We start from the raw sequence: 20232 nt of genomic DNA on the forward strand, positions 1-20232 counted from the left end.
TGCTCTTCTCTTTGGTAGAAATGCTAGTTTTCCATATCCCAGCATGCATTTGTGTGGGACTGCAGAGGGGGTGGTAAGATGGAGATGGTTAGAATGGTCCTGCACATTTGAGTTTCTCAGAGTCGATCCGGGTCACAGACACACATGAGTTGCTTATGGGGCTGCGGGTGTGTGTGTGTGTGTGTGTGTGTGTGTGTGTGTGTGTGTGTGTGTGTGTGTGTGTGTGTGTGTGTGTTTTATGGGGAGGCAGATATGTGCGTGATATGTACAGATATGTACAGGAAGGCGAGTGTCAGTGTAGTGGTGTGCAGGGAGGCTGGAGTATGGAGACTGGTGTCTGTGACATGTGTGTCTGCAGCCAGGCCTGGTCTCTGGAGCTGGCTTCCATCTGCAGTTTATAACACTGGTCTGTGGGTACATACCCTAGACTTTGAGGCTGAATGGATTCTCCCAGATTCACCTGACAACGAGGCTGACTTATTGGACCATCCCAGCAGCCCAAAGCTTTGTTGGGAACTGGGGAACCAGGAATGTTGCCTACTGGCCACTTGCCCCAATCTCACCCTCCCAGTACCAAGCAGTCGGGCCCAATGCCCTCAGGAACACTGTGCAAATCAAATCCCCAGCCCAAAAAGGAGACTGGGACAGAGATCAAGGTATGGTGTGCTGGGTGCTTGCATAGACTGTCCCCTAGGCAGGCACAGTACCACCTCTCTGTGCTTCTCGGAGTCCCTGGAACTGGGTTCCTCGAGTCTTTAAGCCAAGGTCCTGCTCTGTGCCAGCAGTGCCCTGATGGCGTCCCTTTCCCCCCAGGGAGCTGAACAGCATGGGTATCTGGTACCGGATGGGCCGCGTGCCACGGAACCCCGACTCGTCTCAGCCCACGACACCATCCCCATCTGCAGCTGCCTCCACACCTGCACCCAACCTCCCCAGGTGAGATTCCTCCCCGTGCAGCTGCACTGAGCCACCTGGGCTCCCACTGCCCTGCGTTTACGGACAACCCCCCACCCCACGTGAATATCGGCTGCAGTAACACAGCCCTAGAGGCAACTAACTGTGTAAAGATCCCATGGATGTCTGGGGCATGAGGGCCAGTCTGTCTCATGCGGGTTCCCAAGCTCCAGAAATGAGGTACCCTGTGCCTTACACTGGGTTTCCTGGGCTCCCTGAGTTTCAGTCATGTTCAGATCTGAGCTATGAGGCCACGAGGGCAAGGGGCATGGCCCACCAGTAAGGGAGTACCCTTCTCTGTTGGCCACGGAAACCTGCCAGAGGAGGTAAGTAATGACCTTCATTTTCACATGCTGCTTTTCTCTTGTTTATTATGGTAGGGGAGAAGAATGAGGCATTTCCCGGGGTTTCAGGAATGTTTGGACCAGGTTGGGAGCACACATGGCAGATCTGGGCAGTTGGCAGTAGGGCCCCTTATCCCCATTCTCTGCAGGAAAGCCAAGGGTGAAGTAATTCTGTGGGATGAGAAAAATCTGCACAACCAGTGGGAAGGGCCTTGTGAACTAGAAGCAAACAGGCAGTGCTGGAGGAAGCTGGAGAAGGGAGTACTGATGGCAGGAACAGGAAATGTGGGGAGACAGTCCTCCGGGACCACAGATTTGGAAACTTCTACAAGGACCGGCAGACAAGGCCCAGCCCTGTCAGGAGTCTTTTTGTCTCATTTTTAGTTTGAGGGCCACACTCTGCAGTGCTCAGGGGTTACTCCTACCTCTGCACTCAGGAATCACTACTGGCAGGCTCAGGGGACCATCTTGGATTCTGGGGATTGACCCCAGGTCATCAGCTGTGTGCAAGGCAAGTGCCCTCCCAGCTGTTCTCTTGTTCCATTGTAGCCTCTTCTGAGCCTCCCTCCACCTCGGAGAATGTGACACTGCAGTGCTTGGAGGGCCTTGGGGACAGATGACCGCTGTCCAGAAGGGGAACTCAGGCCTGCAACTTTGGCTGTGGTTTTGAGTTCCTTTTGGGTAGAGAAGATTCAGCCAGTGGCAAGCTCCCCAGAGCCCCAGGTCTCCTGTGTTACAGAGGAGAGTTCTGTTCCATCCTCTCTCACCTTTGGATGTCAAGGAACTCGCTTGCTTGGGGTGCTGGGAAAAGCCCAGAATTAGGTGTAAAAAGTCTCCCTCTGCCTCCAACCAAGGTGAAGTGGGGGGAGTCCTCTTCTGGAGGAATTAGAGGTCCAAGTCCCAGAAATGAAAGCAATAACTCATCAGTCCATAAACTTACGATAGAGAAATCTGAATAAGGAAGCAGCATTTCATTTAAAAAAAAAAAAATCCAACGATGTTGGGTAGGAAGGACACAAATCCCGAAAGCAAACACTCGCAGCAGCCACGGTGGGGAGGAAGCACCAAGATGTCACATCTGTGTATGCCAGCAAGGGGGGTAGAGGGGCCAGAAGGAGCCAGTGGTGACTATTCCCAGGAAGGCAGGTCGATGTCGCTGCTGCAGTTGGTAGCAACTTAACTCAGCCAGCGAAGAACACACTTCCTCCAGGCTGTCCTGACACCTAGTTTCTTTGGCAAGTCAAATAAAAGTGATCCCATTTTGTTGCAGTCATTGCAAACCCTGAGTTGTAAGTACCACAGGAGTTTGTTACTCGAGCCTTATAGAATTCCTGCTGGGGCCCAGAACAATAGGACAGTGAGAAGGAACTTACCCTGCACGTGGCCAATGCGGGTTCAATCTCTGGCATCTCATACAGTTCCCAAGTGCTGCCAGGAATTTTGTTTTGTATAGTTTTGGGAGTTTTTTTGGGGGGGGTGTTGGGCTACACCCAGCAGTGCTCTGTGGTTACTCCTGGTTCTGCACTCAGGCTCAGGGAACCATATGGGATGCCAGGGATCGAACCTGGGTCTGTCCCAGATTGGTCACGTGCAAGGCTAACTCTCTACTGTGCTCTCACTTCACTGCCAGGAGTGATTCTGGAGATCAGAGCCAGGAATGATCCCTGAACACTGTTTGGTGTGCCCCCCCCCCAAAAAAAAAAACCCTGCTGGGATGGGCCACCTCAGGGTTCCTCAGTGAATGCTCTGAGCTGTGTTTCAGTTCTGGCTGGAAGAGTTTGAATTGGGTCTGGAGGGTGCCCCTGCTGCTTTCACCCCTTGTTTGGCCCCTGCGACTTTCAGGCTCTATTCTAGGCCCCAGCCTCAGACACAAAGAAAAGCCAGGAGCCATCTTCCTGCCCTCTTTGTTGCTCCTGGGCCTATACTCCCATTGTTGACACACCCATTTCTCCCCAGGCTCCCCAAACCCTGTCCTGCAGGTCAGCTCCAATGCCTCCTCTCCCAAGAAGCCCTCCCTAACGACCAGGACTGGAAACATAGCTGAGTGCTCCTCTGAGACACCTCCCAGAGACATGCACCTCTGGACCTGCTAGGGAATGGGACTGGCCATTCGCTGTGAGCTATTAGCACCGGGCCCCAGGCTCCTGGATTCTGGCAAATGCCTTTTGAACAGGCGAACAGCCAGCCTTCCTGCTCCCCCCAGACTCACTCCCGTCAGCACCAGCAGCCTGGGGCTTTTTCTGATGATGAGAGTGAGACAGGCTTGTAGAAGGAATGGAGCAAATTCACATGGAGTTCGTTCACTTCCAGGGAGCCAATAACACCTTTGGCGGTTGGTTATTTCCTCCCAGTTATTTTCCCTGCGTCCGTTTTACATAGATGAGCTATCAGACCCCAGGTAGGACAAATACATGTGCAAGCCAGCCTGGTCTTTGTGTGGGTTCCGGACCCAGTAGGGAACTTCAGACTCCGGTGGGAGCAGACGTGGCGATGGCGCCCTCTATTGGCCCCACACAAATTAGCAGATTCTAACAGGACTTGTACATTCATTCATTCCCCAGCAGACGCTGGGTAGGACCAGGTAGGACCAGGAGCCCACTTTGTTGCGTTCATGAGCCTGAACTTCTGTCACAAAAAAGCTTAAATAAGAAAAAACGGAGCTACTTAAGTCGTTTTTTTTTTTAAGAGCTGTGCCCATACTTATTTTAAACAAAAGGCCAGTGTGTCAGGGAATGCTGCACAGCCCTGGCAGCATGGGATTTGCTTCCAGAAGCAGGTCCCTGTACTAGGAGCTGGAGCCCCCTGCTGGCTCCTTCCTGCTTGACACAGAGTCAGATGGCCAGTAGGCCTTTGTGGGTCTTCTTGGGTGGGAGCTCCTGGGCCTCCCTGGGGAATAAGATACAGGGTCCAGGGATGGTCCCAGCAGGGGTCCTGGCATGCTGCTGCTTCCAAGAGCCAAGGCCTCAGTTTCCCCCAGCAGAGGTGCTCCTCTTTCTGATGCAACTGCAGGGGGCAGGATACTAACCACACGCTGGCCTGAGCTACATGGACAAAACAGCAACAGGCTGAAGCTCCAGGATTCTCTGAGCCACTCAGCACTGCCACCTGGGAGGAGAGCAGATCAGGGACCCTCATCCTGCCCTTCCCAAGGCCATGTCCCTCCCCAGAAGGGCTTCCAACCTATTCTGGCCCCGGCTCGCTGAGCTGAACAGTGGCTTAATGAAGAAGCCCTCATTGTGTTGACCAAACCCTGTAGCTGTTCCAGAGGGCTGGGGTGCCTAGCGACAAAAGTCAACAGTATCTCTGCCACAGCCAGGGTATCTGGCTGGAAACTCAGGGTGAGAAGGGTCAGGTGGAAAGGAAAGGCCCAAACAGGGCCAAAACAGTTGGTGGCACTGGAAACAAATGGAGGTGCCAGAGGTAGCTTGGACACATGGGCACAAGGTCATGTCCTGCACCCAAAGGGCTCCATGCAGGGTCATCCCCCGTCTCCACCTTGCCTCAGTCACACAGCTAGAGGATTGAGCAACTGAGTATGGGCTCCAAGTCGCCAGTGTGGGTGGAGAAGGGGAGAAAAAGGGCTGGATCCAGGAGCCTGAAGTTCTAGGGCGTAAGTTGTGCTTAACTTATCTTAAACGAATCAGAAGGCCCAATATCTGTCTGTCTATCCAGCTGCTGCCAACATCCATTCACACTGGATTGGCCAACTCTAGTGGATCTGCACTGTCACCTATGCAGTAACTCATAGTCCCTGTTCCCTGTATGTGGGGGCCACAGAGGCCTGGCCAAGAGCCCATGGCGGGGTATGGGGGCCACAGTACCACCCACAGGTGACTCAAGTAACCACTGCAGTTTCCTGCTGTTGAGGTGTAGCCTCAGAAGCTAGACTGAGGGACACAGTGCCCACCCCATGATCTCACAGAGGAACTGAGCCAACAGAAGTGGAATTGGCCCTTTTCAGTTGCACTGAGATGCATGTTCTAGACCTAGATGGTGTGTGTGTGTACATGCATGTCATGTGTGAGCTTACATCCATGCACAGACCCCAGCCCAGCCATCCTGAAGACTGAGAATGTGCCAGGTTCTCTGGCTCCCGTGGCCTCTTCAAGGCCCCAAAGGAGAAGCTGACACTGGCATACTGAACCCTTTGCTCCCGGCATACGTACCCCTGACCCACAGTGTCAGTCTCACAGTCCCTCCGCCACTAAGGTGAGGCGTTGCCCTCCCTGTCCCTGACATCTTGGGTGACTTTTCAACTTCCAGTTAGGTGTCGTGTCAGTCACAGGTTCCAAAGAATATTTCTCAGTGACAGAAAGAATTGCACTTAACTTTTTTGCATGGATGTTATGAATCTGTGACAGGAACTCGAAGACTCGCATTCTGAGGGCACAGGATGGGACTGGCACCATGTGCTCTTGGGAGACCTGCACTTCAGTCCCATCTCTGGTCTGTTTGTACTGGCTTCTCAGAACAAAGATGGTCACCAACCTTCAGCCGCATTCCCTTGGCCAAGCTGTCCTAGGCAGGGTGCACCTCCTCCAAACAGAGGGGAGGACCCTGCTCACCCCCACTGTAGTGGTGCCTTCACCCACCCCTATTTAGGCCTACACTCTTCCCCCGGTGCCCACAGCCACTGGCCAGAGTTTCAACCTCTCTCTCTGTGCCCACAGTTCGGCATCCCCAGGCTTCTCATCAGAATTCCCATTGGGGTTGATTTCCCACATGACATTTGTCTCTTGCCCTATGATGGCAGTACTGGGATGAGTATGTGGAGGGTACTTCATTATGTTGGCTGGGCACATCACTGGCCCCACTGAGGGTGAAGAAAAGCTGGGGCACAGCAGCTGTACACCTGTTCCTGCTGCTGCTAAGGGTGTAGGCATCGGGTCAGAGTTGAAAGGTCAAACTATACCTCATGTCCCCTCCCCCTTCCATCTTTCCCCAGCCCCACCCTCCCCAGTAATAACCAGCTTGTGAATTTGAGCTGTCACCCCCAATTAGCAGAGAGAGTTTGGAGACATGGGAGCTGCTATGGGATGCTCTGTCTGGGTGCATTCATTTGAGTTCCCTCAGAGGGCACAGATCACCCTGTGGGCCTCTGTGGCCCCCTCACCTCCTACTCACATTGTTCTTCCACACCCAGTGGTTCCACCTGACTGGAGTACCTCGGGGACCCTCTGAGGCAAGATTCAAGTTTGGGCTTCCAGGCTTCGCGATTTATTTCATCATGGAATCCATGTTTCCTTACCTGCCTCTAACTCTGAGGTGTGCCTATGGTCATTCATCTGCTGAACACACATCTCTGCATACTCTGGGCCACTCTCCTCCTGTCCTCATTGCAGTAGCATCTCTGCTCTGGTCATTGCCATGTGCCTCGCTGAGTGCCAGCACCTGCTTTTCTTCAGCAGGCAAATAGGCACCTGATGTGCTCACCTGTCTACTTCCTGTCCTGGCCTTACCCTTCGCTCTCCTCTCTCCTCTCACTGTCAGCACCCAGCGTGGCCTCACCATGCCAGTCTTGCTGTGGGTACTTATGTTTGGTGCTGGGACTGGGTTTGCCAACCTATGGATGACAAGGAATGCCACTTTGCCTTTTTTCTTTTCACGGAAAAGGCTAGTCTCACAGAGATGACAGGAAAGTATTGCGTCACTGTGCTGGAAATTTGGCAAGGACTTGGAAATTTGATAACTGTCCTCTCCTGTCCACAGTGAGTAGACAGTACAAAAGGGGAAACCTAAGCATGGTTAGAATGGTTGGATGATTCAGGTATTTGCAATATAATAAACTGTTTATTGAATATTTTGTTTGAACATGAGCCATTTTACATAGATGAGGCGACAGATATTTATTCATGCCTCGTTCTATTCTTCCATCTTCCTTTCTTAATGCGTTTTTTTGGGTTTTTTTTGGGGGGGGTCACACTCGGCAGCGCACAGGGGTTCCCCCTGGCTCTATGCTCAGAAATCGCTCCTGGCATGCTCGGGGGACCATATGGTATGCCGGGATTCGAACCACCGTCCTTCCTTATGCAAGGCAAATGCTTTACCTCCATGCTATCTCTCTGGCCCCCTTCCATCTTCCTTTTATCTATTCATCTACCCATCCTTCTGTCCATCCTCCCACCATCATCCATTCATTAAGTTAGGGACATGTCCATTCATCTACATACCCATCCATCTGCCTGCCCACCCATCCAACCATCCATTCACCCATCCATCTACCCATTCACACATCAACCTATCCATTCACCTATCTATTCACCCATCCATCCATCCAACCATCATTTATCTATCCATCTATCCATCCACCCATTTATCTATCCATCCACACATCCATCCATCCATCTATTTACCCATCCATCCAACCATCCATTTACCCATCCTTCTATTCGCCCATCCATTCAACCATCCATCTATCCATCCAGCCATTTATCTATCCTTTCACATATCTACCCATCCATCTATTCACTCATCCATCCAACCACCTAGTCACCCATCCATCTATACATTCACCTATCTATTCATCGAACCATTTATTTAACCATCCATCTCTCCATTTATTCATTTATCCATCCAACCCAACTACCCACCCACTCACTCACGTAGACACCTACTCATCCATCCACTAACCCATACACCAACTGATTCATCCATCTAAGATTTAAATCACATTCATTTGGTTGCTGACACAATTCCTTGTGCTTTCTAAATAGTAATTCATTTCACCATAATAACAGCTCTGTGAGCCAGGTGCTACTATCACCTTTCTCCTAAGACAGGAAGCCAAGATCACAGAGGTTCTGTTCCTTCCCCAAGGCCAAGCAGAGACTGAATAAGAGCAAGAACTTTAACTCCAGTGGATGAACTGCCTTTGGCTGACCACCTATTCTTGTGTCTGATGAACATGGCCATGAGATAAGGCCCCTCGATGTTTGTAAGGGATGTTTTATCAGGGAACTGGGTACCTTGAGGGAAAGAGCTGGCATTAGGGTGCAACCCTCTAGGGATCCCCATCTGAGGCTCCTTGAGCCCCCTCTAAATGCTGTCGGTGCAAGAGGAAGCTCTTTGGGCCATGGGCTGCCTGAGCAGTGCCTGTCCATGTTCTTTTTTTTGGGGGGGGTGGATTTTGGGTCACACCCAGCAGTGCTCAGGAGTTAATTCTGGCTCTGCATTCAGAAGTCTCTCCTAGCAGGCTCAGGGGGACCATATGGGATACCAGGATTCGAACTGTCCTGTGTTGGCCACATGCAAGGCCAAATGCCTTACTGATGTGCTATTCTCTGGCCCCTGTTCATGTTTTTGTTTTTGTTGTTGTTTTGTTTTGGGGTCACACCCGGCGGTGCTCAGGATTTACTCCTGGCTCTGCACTCAAAAATTGCTCCTAGCAGGCTCGGGGGACCATATGGGATTCCGAGATTCGAACCACCATCCATCCTGAGTTGGCTGTATGCAAGGCAAACGCCCTACTGCTGTGCGATCTCGCTGGCCATGTTATTTTAAGGATGCAAGAGCACCGGGCAGGGACCAATCTGCTGGAATTGTGAATGATGAAACATGGACATGAGAGTGTCCCAGGGGCTGACCACCACACCGAGCCTCACGCCTCTGGACTTCCACTTGTGGTGCCAGCGATGTGCCAGAGGCCTGGAGTCAGGCAGTGAGAATGGTGTGAGGTCCGCCCACGGAGCTGGGTTTTGCAGGGCCCTTTCCCGAGAATGCAGCTTGGTACCTTCAGATGTGAAGGATGAGCTGACACTGGGCAATACACTTTTTGATATTAATTTTTAATAGGGCTTCTGGGGGGAAGCCAGAGTTTCTGTTTTGTGAAGAACGGACTGTTTGTCAATACAGCTTACACCTCTGAGCTGGCCTCTTGGCTTCCCTGGCACATCAAATTCCCTTCCCCGTGCATTTCTGCTCCTCGAGGCAATATCTCTGTCATTTTTGTGGGTTTGGTGAGTGTCTTATTTTTCTTGGTGGGTGAGAGGGCTGTGTGGGCCTCATGCTGCAGTTGCCCTGCAAAGCAGGGTTATAAATGGGGAGTGATTTCCCCCTCTCTGCCAGCTTCTCCCATGCAGGAGGCCCTCTCCCTGCAGCTTGTTGAAGCTCCAGGCTCGGACGAAAGGCTTTTTTTCAGGATTATGAAAATAGTTTTGTGTGTGTCAGAACAGATTTATCAGTCCACTTTAGGGTCTGTTCTGTGAGCCAGACCATTTAGAGGGGGGATATTTTACTTGTTATCAGAGTGGGAGCTGACAGTCTATTTGTGGGGAGCTCTGTGGAATATTTCACCGGGGTGTCTCCGTGTAAATCCAGCCGCCAAACCAAGTGAACATGGGTGGTAAGCGAAGTTTCCTGGGATTTTTTTTAGTGCAGTCTCTCTCTCTCTCTCTCTCTCTCTCTCTCTCTCTCTCTCTCTCTCTCTCTCTCTCTCTCTCTCTCTCTCTCTTCCTCTCTCTCTCTTTCACACACACACACACACTGTTGTTTCAGGGCAGTTTTCAGTGATTAATTTAGATATTTAATAAAAACCCTTAGCTTGCAATAACTTTGAAAAGGCCTTTGGAGCTTATTTTGGTCGGACTTTTGCCTGCGGGGAGGGTAGCTTTCCACTCAAATATCCTTGAGCAGCAGATGTTCTGTTTCCAGTTGAATAATAATATTAATAACTTATTAGTATTATAAGTACAATCATCATTTCAGCTACAGTTTCTGGGGCATCTTGTGCCAGGTCTTGTATAAACAGCCAGTGTTATTGTTGCAAAGCCACCCTCTAAGAAGTGAGGATGGGGGACCATTGTTGGCGCACCCATGGACCCCACCATCCACTCCCCAGTCTCTTTGAGGGCTTTCTTCCCTCCAGATGCCTACAAGACAACAAGACATCGTGTCCACATACCACATGTACAACTGTCAGACATCATACATATAATATACACACACTGTCAAGTGTCACACCCCATATAACATACATACTGTCGGGTATCACACCCCATGTAGCATGACACATACCATGTCAGATATCACATGTCAAACAGCACACACCTAACAAAATCACACATCATACCCACTTAATATGCATACATACAACCAGGTCAGACATAATGCACGTTGCATATCTTGTCAAACATCACACAATACACTTAACACACTGTATCACACATCACATCTACATAACACACAAGCACAATCAGATCAGCTAGAGCATGCATACCTTGTCAGAAATCATACACTGAGGGGGCCGGAGAGATAGCATGGAGGTAAGGCGTTTGCCTTTCATGCAGGAGGTCATTGGTTCGAATCCCGGCGCCCCATATGGTCCCCCGTGCCTGCCAGGAGCAATTTCTGAGCCTGGAGCCAGGAATAACCCCTGAGCACTGCCGGGTGTGACCCAAAAACCAAAAAAAAAAAAAAAAAATCATACACTGCGCCACACATCACACCCACGTAACGTGCATACATCCTGTGCCAACCCTCACACCCACACAGCACTCACGCCATGTCAGACTGAACACACACACATACACACACACACACACACACACACACACACACACACACACATGCTATGTCTGCCACTGCTTTCTCTTGCAGCTCAAATGGCCAGGTCAGCAGAAGAGTCATTGGCCTTGGCTCTGAGGGGCCATCCTTGAGTCCCTAGTTCGGACCCCTCCTGCCCACTGCCCCACACAGAATCCAGATTTTTGGGAATCTGCCAGTGCCCATGCTGCTCCTGAATCCTGGAAAAGTGGCTCTTTTCAGAGGCTGGAAGAAGCAGGAAAGATCGAGGTCCCCCTGTGTGCCTTGTCTGTAAGAGGAGGTCAGCGAGGTCCTTAAATAGTACCTTCACAGCCCCTCTGTGGGGGACTCGGCACCCTGGTTCCCCCCTGGCTCCTCCCTCATCTCAGTAGAGGGAAGTGTTTGGACAGTGCAGGGCTTGAAGGTGACCAAACTCAAACTTGGGGGGGAGTGGTCAGTAGGGAAGTTACTTTCCTTGTTCTCTGAAGTGCTCCAAGACTCGAGAAGCAGCATATTGGTCAAGATGCTGGAGTGACAGCCTAGTCACTCAGTAAGGTCCTCCCTGACTGGGCGCCCCAGTCACCCAGATGGCCAGGCAGGATGTGAAATTGGGGGCCCACTTGCAGTGTCAGTGTTTGCAGGAACCATGGTGTCACCTCTGGCCTCCTTTCAGTCATGGCCTGTGTGTCAAGCCTGGATATCCTCTGAGGGAGGTGCTCACTGCTGCCAGGCACCCCAAGAGGCTGCACCCAGCTCTGGCCACGCTGTCCTTGTCAGTGCATGAGCTGTGTCACCCTTTATCCCCGCCAGTAGAACCTTCAACCCTTCCTCCTGCCCCTCTCACCCCAGTCTGGCCTGTCTATTGGGTTCCTCTCGCCCTTCAGACCTCTTGGCTTCTAAAGTTCAGGAATGATTTGTCACTTGAGTCGAAGGAGTCATCAAGAACCATTATTCAAGGCTGTCACGTCTGTGTGTGTGTGTGTGTGTGTGTGTGTGTGTGTAAGAGAGAGAGAGAGAGAGAGAGAGAGAGAGAGAGAGAGAGAGAGAGAGAGAGAGAGAGAGAGAGAGAAAGAACATCTGAGTTAAGCATCCAAAAAATTGATCTGGGGCCAGAGAAATAGCACAGTGGTAGGGCATTTGCCTTGCATGCTGCTGACCTGGGACGGACCCAGTTCAATTCGCAGCATCCAATATGGTCCCCAAGCCTGACAGGGGCAATTTCTTTCTTTCTTTTTTGTTTTTTTTTTGTTTTTTGGGCCACACCCGGCTATGCTCAGGGGTTACTCCTGGCTGTCTGCTCAGAAATAGCTCCTGGCAGGCACGGGGGACCATATGGGACACCGGGATTCGAACCAACCACCTTTGGTCCTGGATCGGCTGCTTGCAAGGCAAACGCCATTGTGCTATCTCTCCGGGCCCTGACAGGGGCAATTTCTGAGTGCAGAGCCAGGAATAGCCCCTGAGTGCCGCTGCTGTGGCCCCCAAACCAATCCAATTTAAAAATAAGTGATCTGTTGGTGATACCTGGGGTCTCCTCATCGACAACCCAGTATGACACAGGTATGTACATGATGTGCACGCACACATGTGTGCACCCGTGATACCCTCAGCATATGCATACACACTGATGCACATGCAACGAACATACACTCGTTTGTTCTTGCTCTCATTCCACTTATTCCGAGCCTGCCTTCAGTCACCCAGAGGGAGAGGGTGGCGACAGACTGGTGAAGGCTTGTCCTCCTGGAACTCATTAGGCTTCTTATTATTACCAAAAACTGTGGTGGAAGTTGTGGGTTTTTTGTTTTTAACTGCTTGGGGAAGAAATATTTCTCCGTAACTATTTCATTTTAATGTTCTTCAAAAGCAAAAAAAGAAAGACAGCTTTTCTTCGTCAGTCGCAAGCCTGGCTTCAGCTCCCTCTGGGATGGGGTCCCTACTTAGAAGTGGTCCCCAATGGATGCTGCAGCCAAGTGGAGTGGGAGGACTCGGTGGGGGGGGTAAGAGAGAGAGAGAGAGGGAGAGAGAGAGAGAGAGAGAGAGAGAGAGAGAGAGAGAGAGAGAGAGAGAATATTCCCCCTGCTCCCACCCCAACCTTCAGACTGAGGCTCAAAGAAAGCATTGACCCCCCCCCAGCATATGTTAATGCCCATTGTTAGTCTTTGGCATTAAAATTCCACTAGAGTCCTAATAATTACTGTTAATATGTTTCCCGTGGAAACTTCCAGTGAAGGAGCAGGAGTAGAAACAGTGTTTAAGGGTGAGCTGCCGGCATGAGAAGAATGCAAATACGTGTGATTAGCCTAATGATTTCGCCAGCGCCTTGGTCGCGAGGCAGCCGCGTCGTGAATATGTCATCCGGCACCGGTGAATTTGGAAAGTGTGTCAAAACACAACTTCAATTAGTTTGCTCTAATTATGGCTCTGGAGAGTTTGTAACTACATCACTCCTCATTAAAAGAGATTTTCTTATAGGGATGAATGTAATGTACAAAGGAAAGTTTCGAGGTTCCATGCGCTTCTGCGAGGAGCACACTCAGAATGGGGCTGGTGGGTTGCAGGCACCCCCCGCTGCCAGCCTGGCAGGGCAAGGGGACCATGTAGGGGGGGCTGGAGGCTGGGGCCGGGCTGCCTCCTGCCTAGGTGTCAGCCTTTTGTGCTAAGTGGCCACTGAAGCAGGGCCCTAGTGACATCTACAAGAGGATCCATGAACCCATCTCTTGGCTTTAAAGAGGAAACTGCTCCTCTGAAGTGCTCAGGCTAGCCCTTGTCCCCTCTCCACCACCGTTCTCCCTGGCAGCGAGCTCTCTAGATGCACCTGAGCATGATGTCAGCCCTTAGTCCTGGCCCAGCCTTGGAGAAGTGTTGTTGCAGGTCGTGCAAAACTGCATAGCTCCCATCAACTCTGGAAGGTCCAGAGTTGGGAGGGAAATGCAGCCACATGGCTCATCTGCTAGATAGAAACCAGTGCTGGTGTTGCTGAGGCTTGGCCATTGCAGGAAGTGGAGAAAAAAAGTCCAATTTACCTTTCTATCCTTGTTGCTGGCCTTGGCCATTTCCGGCCATAGGTGTCCCTTCGTAAGAACTTCGCCATGCAGGGACACACTTGTGTTGTGAGTCTCCCTGCCTTTCCCCTCTGCAGCCTCTGATAGCATCATTGAGACATCCCAGCTTGTGGCACAGTTAGGCCCAAGAGTCAAGTCCAGAGCACAGGTAGTGGAGGCCCCAGACCCCAACACACACACACACACACACACACACACACACACACACACACACACACGCACACTGGCCAAACTTCCACCTAGCTAGAGTGCCTTTTATTGACTCACAGATGTTCTGTCACTAGCTGTGGTGAGTACATGAGTGCGAGCGTATACATGTGCAGTGTCAGCTGAGCACTTGATACCACTCCTCAAGCCTCAGTTTCCTTTTCTGCAGCATTACTCAAGGAATTAAGCTAAAGGAGGTGGCCGCATACCTGCCAGGAGTTGAGTTGGATCATGGTGCCTCATTCCCAGAATCCTCCTGCCCTCACCCTGGACTCTTACACAACAGGAGACCTGGGTGCAGGCCTCTTCCTGCCCACCCACAAGCCCCATGCAGGGAAGTGGGGTGGGGGTGGGGCACCCCGCTCACAGGTGAGCAGCTGGGAAGGGGTTAAGCTGGGAATTGTGTCAGTCTTCCAGGCTTTCTCCCAGTTCTGCAATAATTTGATGGAGGACTTCACCCTAATTAAATATTCAAATTAGGAATAAGTGTCAATATGGCTTCCCATTGCCTGGAATGATGATTAATTGTATTCAAAACTCTAGCGGCCCTCTGTAATCTAAGCCCGACCGTTGTTCTTGATTATGTCTGCACCACACTTGCCATGTTTTTGTTCTAAGATTTAAACTAGTAATTGATTTGCCATATGCTGCCGAGCTGACATACTTGAAAGCTCTAAACGTCGGAACTTGGGGAGTTTGGAATCGTGATTTTCTCCTCTTTGCCCAGCAGCTTCCCTCCACCCCCTTTCCAGTGCAGCAACATTGAAGAGGAAGGGGGCGGGTGTCTGTCTGTATTTGCTGTGTCTGTCTTTGCTGCCATGAGAAAAACTCATATTTCGAGTTGAGTGGTTGAGATGAAATCAGTCCATGCAGAAGAGGTGGCTTGGGTAGAGTACCAACAAGACTGTTCATACTTACTCTGTACGTTGCTTGGTCTTGGTAAAGCAAGTGATGGGGTGACAGGAAAAGCAGAAACTCAGCCGGCTTCCCCCTCTGTGTAACCTTGGGCCAGCTCCGGGGCCCTTCTGAAGGTCAAGGCCCACCTGCCACATAGCACAAGTTGCTGAAGTTGAAGAAGGAATGAAGAATGGTACACAGTTGGGGGCAGAGGCTGTGGTAATAGGTAAGGACTGGGGCAGAATTTTGAGGGTGATAGATGCCTCTGCAATGCCTCCCCTAATGGTCCTAGTCAGAAGCTCCTCCGACATTTTCTGTGCTTGCTGCCCACCCTTTCCTGGCTGGCCGCTCTCAGTCTCTTGTGTCTCTCTCTTAATTCCATCTCTCTCTTAAGTTCTATTGTCTTAGGCCTTTTCTACCCCACCCAAGGCTGTGTCCTGGTCCCTGGGCCCTGGCATCCAGGGTGGTGAGGGCTCAGCAGATGTTTCTGATTTTCTTTCATGCTGTATTTTTTGTTTGTTTTGTTTTTAATCGCACTGTAGGCTTCTGTTTGCATACCTTGGGAAATATCCCAGAGCTTTCAGGTCTACCGTTACAGGGGATTTGTAGGCATGTTTCAATTTACTTCAGATGAATTTCTAAAGAAAAAAGGCAGTGCCTCACATGGATATTTTTTGTTTTCATTTTTTTTCTAAGAAGACCTTATACTTTTATAAGCAGTACCAAGGTTTTCGATTCAACTGAAAGGGAGAGCTGGGAGCTGGATCCATAGTACAGCAGGGAGGGAACTTGCCTTGCATATGTTCAACCCAGGTTTGATTCCCTGAATCCCCTATTGGTCCCACAAGCACTGCCAGTATTTCTGGGTGTAGCCTAAAAAAATGTTGGAGGGGATAGCTGTGCCCTCTCCATCACGAAAGGGGCCTTCCACCATGCACCCTGAGTATCTACTATCCCTGATTCTGCAGACACTTTCTAGGGTTCAGCGCCACATTGCCAGCAGGGTTCTGCTCTTCCAGTCCCCTGCAGTCCTCTCTGCTCTGCCTGCCCCCAACTCCCAGTCCCCTGGCAGCCATGGGTCTTGCCTCCTTTGTTCTGCCTTTCCCAGAAGGCTATGAAGCTGGGCTCTGACCATGTGTAGCCTCTGAGATGGGACTTCTGCAATTGTCCTCAGAGTTTTACAAAACATGAGGTGCCCGGCATATAGTAGGAACTCACTGAAATGCAGATGTGGTGTCTGGGCCTGTCATAGAAGCTGGCAAGAGCTGTTGGGTGGACTCACAGCACCACCACCTCCTACCCCGACTCACGGGTCCACTAAGAATGAGGTTCTGTTGTGGTCACAGGATGGTCATGAGATAGCGACTGTCAATGGAGAGGAAGCAGATGCTATTAACAAGCCTCACTTGGGGGCCAGAGAGTTAACACAGTGGGTAGGGTGTTTGCCTTGCATGCGACTGACTGGGGTTGGATCTCTGGCAACCCATCTGGTCCCCTGAGCACTACCAGGAGTGATTCCTAAAGAGCCAGGAGTAACCCCTGAGCACTGCCAGGTATGGTCAAAAAAAAAAAAAAAAAAAAAAAAACGAAACAAAAAACAAGCTTCACTTAACTTTGCTGGTGGCAAGGACAGAACAAAAGGATACAGAAAAGACCTGAGAAATCTCTTCCACTGTGCAACACAGAACAGCAATTTCCTCTCGAGGCAGGCCCCAAAAATCAATGAGAGAATAGCACACCCCAATCTATTGGAGGGCCTGGAGTCATTCAGATAACTGATTCATTTTAGCTGAACCAGGTTACTAGGAATAAAAGAAAAAAGGGGGGGGGGCAGATGGGGCTGGGCAGCATGCACCTCTGGCTCTCACAGACCCTCAACTCAGCTTAACCTCCTAGATGCACCAGAGAGAAGTTGGGGGGAGGGGGGAAGATGGCAACAGCAGAGCCATAGAACAGCAGTTTGATATTCTGCACCTCAAAATGGTCTCCGAGCCTTCTAAGGAGTGATCTCTGAGCACAGAAGCAGGAGTAAGCGTTGAGCACCAAGCCTGTGTGGCCTGAAACGAAACAAAAAGAACCTAGATGCAGAAAATCTTGGCAGTGGCATCCGTAAGCCAGGCCCTTGGGGCTGAAAGGGGGACTGAGTTAATCTCCTTCCCAGGCCACACGGTTCCCGAGCATATGGTTCCTAAGAAACCAATATTCCCCTTCCCTAAACCCCCCACAGTCAGCCAGGCGGCCAGTGGTCTGGGGCCTCTTCCCCAGGCCACTTGCCCGGCCATGGAGAGCAGGCACTGGAGAAGGTGCTTATTAAAATGCCAGCAGGTGCGGTGAGAGCCCCCTCTGCCGTGCCTGCCCACACCCCACTCCTGCCAGGTGTTTTACGAGCGCCTTTTTCTTCATTAAGCGCATTCACTCGCACCTGGCACAAGAGCTGCGCGACAGATGACGGTTCCCCCACAGAGCTGCATGGGCATGGGCTGGAATCACACCTCGCCCCGGCCCTGGCTCTCTCTGGGCACCCCCTGGCCACCTTTCTCCATTCTGGCATAGCCTTGACTGCCTTCTCACGGTCCCCCTCTTTGCCCCCACTGCTTGCCGGACTCTTCCTTTCCTTGGCACAGTTCCTGGGCCCTTTTCTCCATCAGCAGACACTTTGCCCAGGTGCCACAAGATGTTCCTGGTGCCCTCGGTTACCTGGCAGGCTGCTCTCATCTATTCCTCATGCTGCCAGCAAACCCAAGAACTCTCCTGGTATTTGCCATCTTCGTCTAGTGGTAAAAAAAAAAAGAATAACCTCTCATTGCAACAACGACCCAAAATTATCACATAAAACTAGAAGAAAAGGGAGCGGAGAGGGGGGGGTCTGCTTTTTCCCACAGGTGTATCTGCTATCTATGCCCTGCCATTGCATGGCCCTGTTGCCACCCTGGGCTGGTACAGGGCAGGTACTGAGCTGGCACAGCTTTTGTATCATCTGTGCTGTGGCACTCGGGTACAGAGGTGCACAAGGGCTTCTTTCTCTTCTTTTTTTTGTTTGTTTGTTTGTTATGGGGCCACACCCGGTGACGCTCAGGAATTACTCCTGGCTATGTGCTCAGAAATCGCTCCTGACTTGGGAACCATATGGGATGCCGGGGGATCAAACCACAGTCCGTCCTAGGTTAGTGTGTGCAAGGCAGAAGCCCTACTGCTGCACCACTGCTCTGGCCCCCTTGTTTCTCTTCTGACCTGTGCTTTGCTTTGTGGCCTTTTTAAATAATAATAAAAAAATCACATTTCTTTTTCTAGTCACCTTCGTCCTCTTCTGAGTATTTCCTCAGGCTGCAGGGCTCACCGAGGCTGCCCCAGGTTCCACTTAGTTGCCCTCACCCTGACACATGCACACACAAACACACGCACACGCACACACACACACACACACACACACACACACACACGTTTTCAGGAAAACTAATCTGTGTATCTCTGTGCCCCAGGTTCCACTTAGTTGCCCTCACCCTGACACATGCACACACAAACACACACATACACACACACACAAAAACACACACACACGTTTTCCATCCTCTGATCTATGTTTTCTGTCCCACACCACCCACCACCTTGGCCAGGAAAACTAATCTGTGTATTTCTGTGCCTGAAACCTATGCAGACAGTCTGGCGATGCTACTTCCTGTTTTGCAAAGATGCATCCCAGGTGGGCTGAGTTCGTTTCCCACAGCTGTACCCCCTGCTCTGTCTAGCCCTCCTCTGAGCACAGGATTCCTGGACCTAAGTCATTGCCTCCAAGTGACTCCACTCACTGGGCAGAGTTCCCAGGAGTCTTGAGAAGGAAGGAGAATCATCTGGAAAGCTTCCCAAGGGAGCAAAGTGTCTGTGACTGCTCCTCTCTCGTTTGCCTGCAGTTCTCCCAGCATTAGGGACCGACTGGAATGACCTTTCTTTACTTCCCCTTTCTTTTCTCTTTTGACATTTTCTTCATCTTCACATAAAGACGACTTCATGGAGCCCCTCTGAAGCTTAGCTTGCTTTGCCTCATCTAGCCCTGTGGCTCCCACATTTTTTGAGTTTCAGGGTGGCAGAGAAGAGAGCACACAGAGAACTACCGCCCACCCACACTACTCTCCACACACCCCACAAACTTTCCAGGAAATCACAAAGGGACCGAGCCAGAGGCCTAATAAGGCTTCCTTGTCTTCCTCACAGCAGCTTTGGAAAAACAAGCTTTAAGTCTTGCCCACTTAAGGCCCAATTTACGGCTTTTTCTTCCCCCTCACCTGGTAGAGTATGTGCTTCTCTGAGTTTTTTCAGAGTTCTTTGCCAGACATAGAGTCATAGCTTGGTTGGTCGTTGGGTTTTTTTTTTCCTCTCAGAAGAAGCTGTCATAACTGTGTCTGGTAGGCCAAGATGACTTGAAGTTAGAAGTCTTAACCTCCAGAACTTGGTGTTTCCTGCAATTTCTGGGTCACCTGTATAGGTGTATGAGGTGAGGGGAGGCTCCCAACAAGGCCCATTTCCCTTTGATGTGGCCACCCTGTTGTTTCTATTCATTCTATTCTATTCTGCTAAAAGAATCTCCTCTTTCCCGAGTGAATTGTCTTGGCAGCCATGTTGAAATCCGGCTAGTCATGTGTGTGGAGGGGAAGCGCTATTTGGCGCATTTTATTCTCTGCTCTTGCTCCCTCTGTTTACCTCCATACCAGTAGCACGCCTTGCCTGTCGCTTTCCACTGACTCTTGAAATTGGTCCCCGGGTGCTTCCGTGGTCAGTGGCTAATTATGCTCATTTGCAGAACTTTGCTTTTCATTCTGATGCTTCTTTTTCTCCTCTTCCACTGACTTGGAGACTTCCTCACCCTGGGAGCACCAACGGTGACTGTGATCACCCTTCTCTTCATCTTTGGTAATCCTGTGTCCCTTCCTGGCACTCTGGAGAGCCCTGGGGGTGTGTCCACATACCCTCCCCTTAATTCTCTCATCTGACTTGGGGTTGTTTCTATTGCATGTAAGTTTTTCTGCCTCCTTGAGTCAGTTATTTTCTTTTCTTTTCTTTTCTTTTTTTTTTTTTTTTTTTTTTTTGGTTTTTGGGCCACACCCGGCGGTGCTCAGGGGTTACTCCTGGCTGTCTGCTCAGAAATCGCTCCTGGCAGGCACGGGGGACCATATGGGACACCGGGATTCGAACCAACCACCTTTGGTCCTGGATCGGCTGCTTGCAAGGCAAACGCCTCTGTGCTATCTCTC

General features: G+C 50.8%; 1 protein-coding gene across 1 annotated transcript in view; it reads left to right on the forward strand.

Moving 5' to 3' along the window:
• Positions 1-20232, forward strand: part of MVB12B (multivesicular body subunit 12B) — a 149892-nt gene that overhangs the window by 58952 nt on the left and 70708 nt on the right. The window contains exon 6 of the mRNA XM_049774204.1: positions 814-936. Within this exon, the coding sequence (XP_049630161.1) occupies positions 814-936 (123 nt within the window). The remainder of the gene's footprint in view (positions 1-813; positions 937-20232) is intronic.

Source organism: Suncus etruscus, chromosome 5, assembly GCF_024139225.1.
Source record: "Suncus etruscus isolate mSunEtr1 chromosome 5, mSunEtr1.pri.cur, whole genome shotgun sequence".
NCBI classification, from domain to species: Eukaryota; Metazoa; Chordata; class Mammalia; order Eulipotyphla; family Soricidae; genus Suncus; species Suncus etruscus.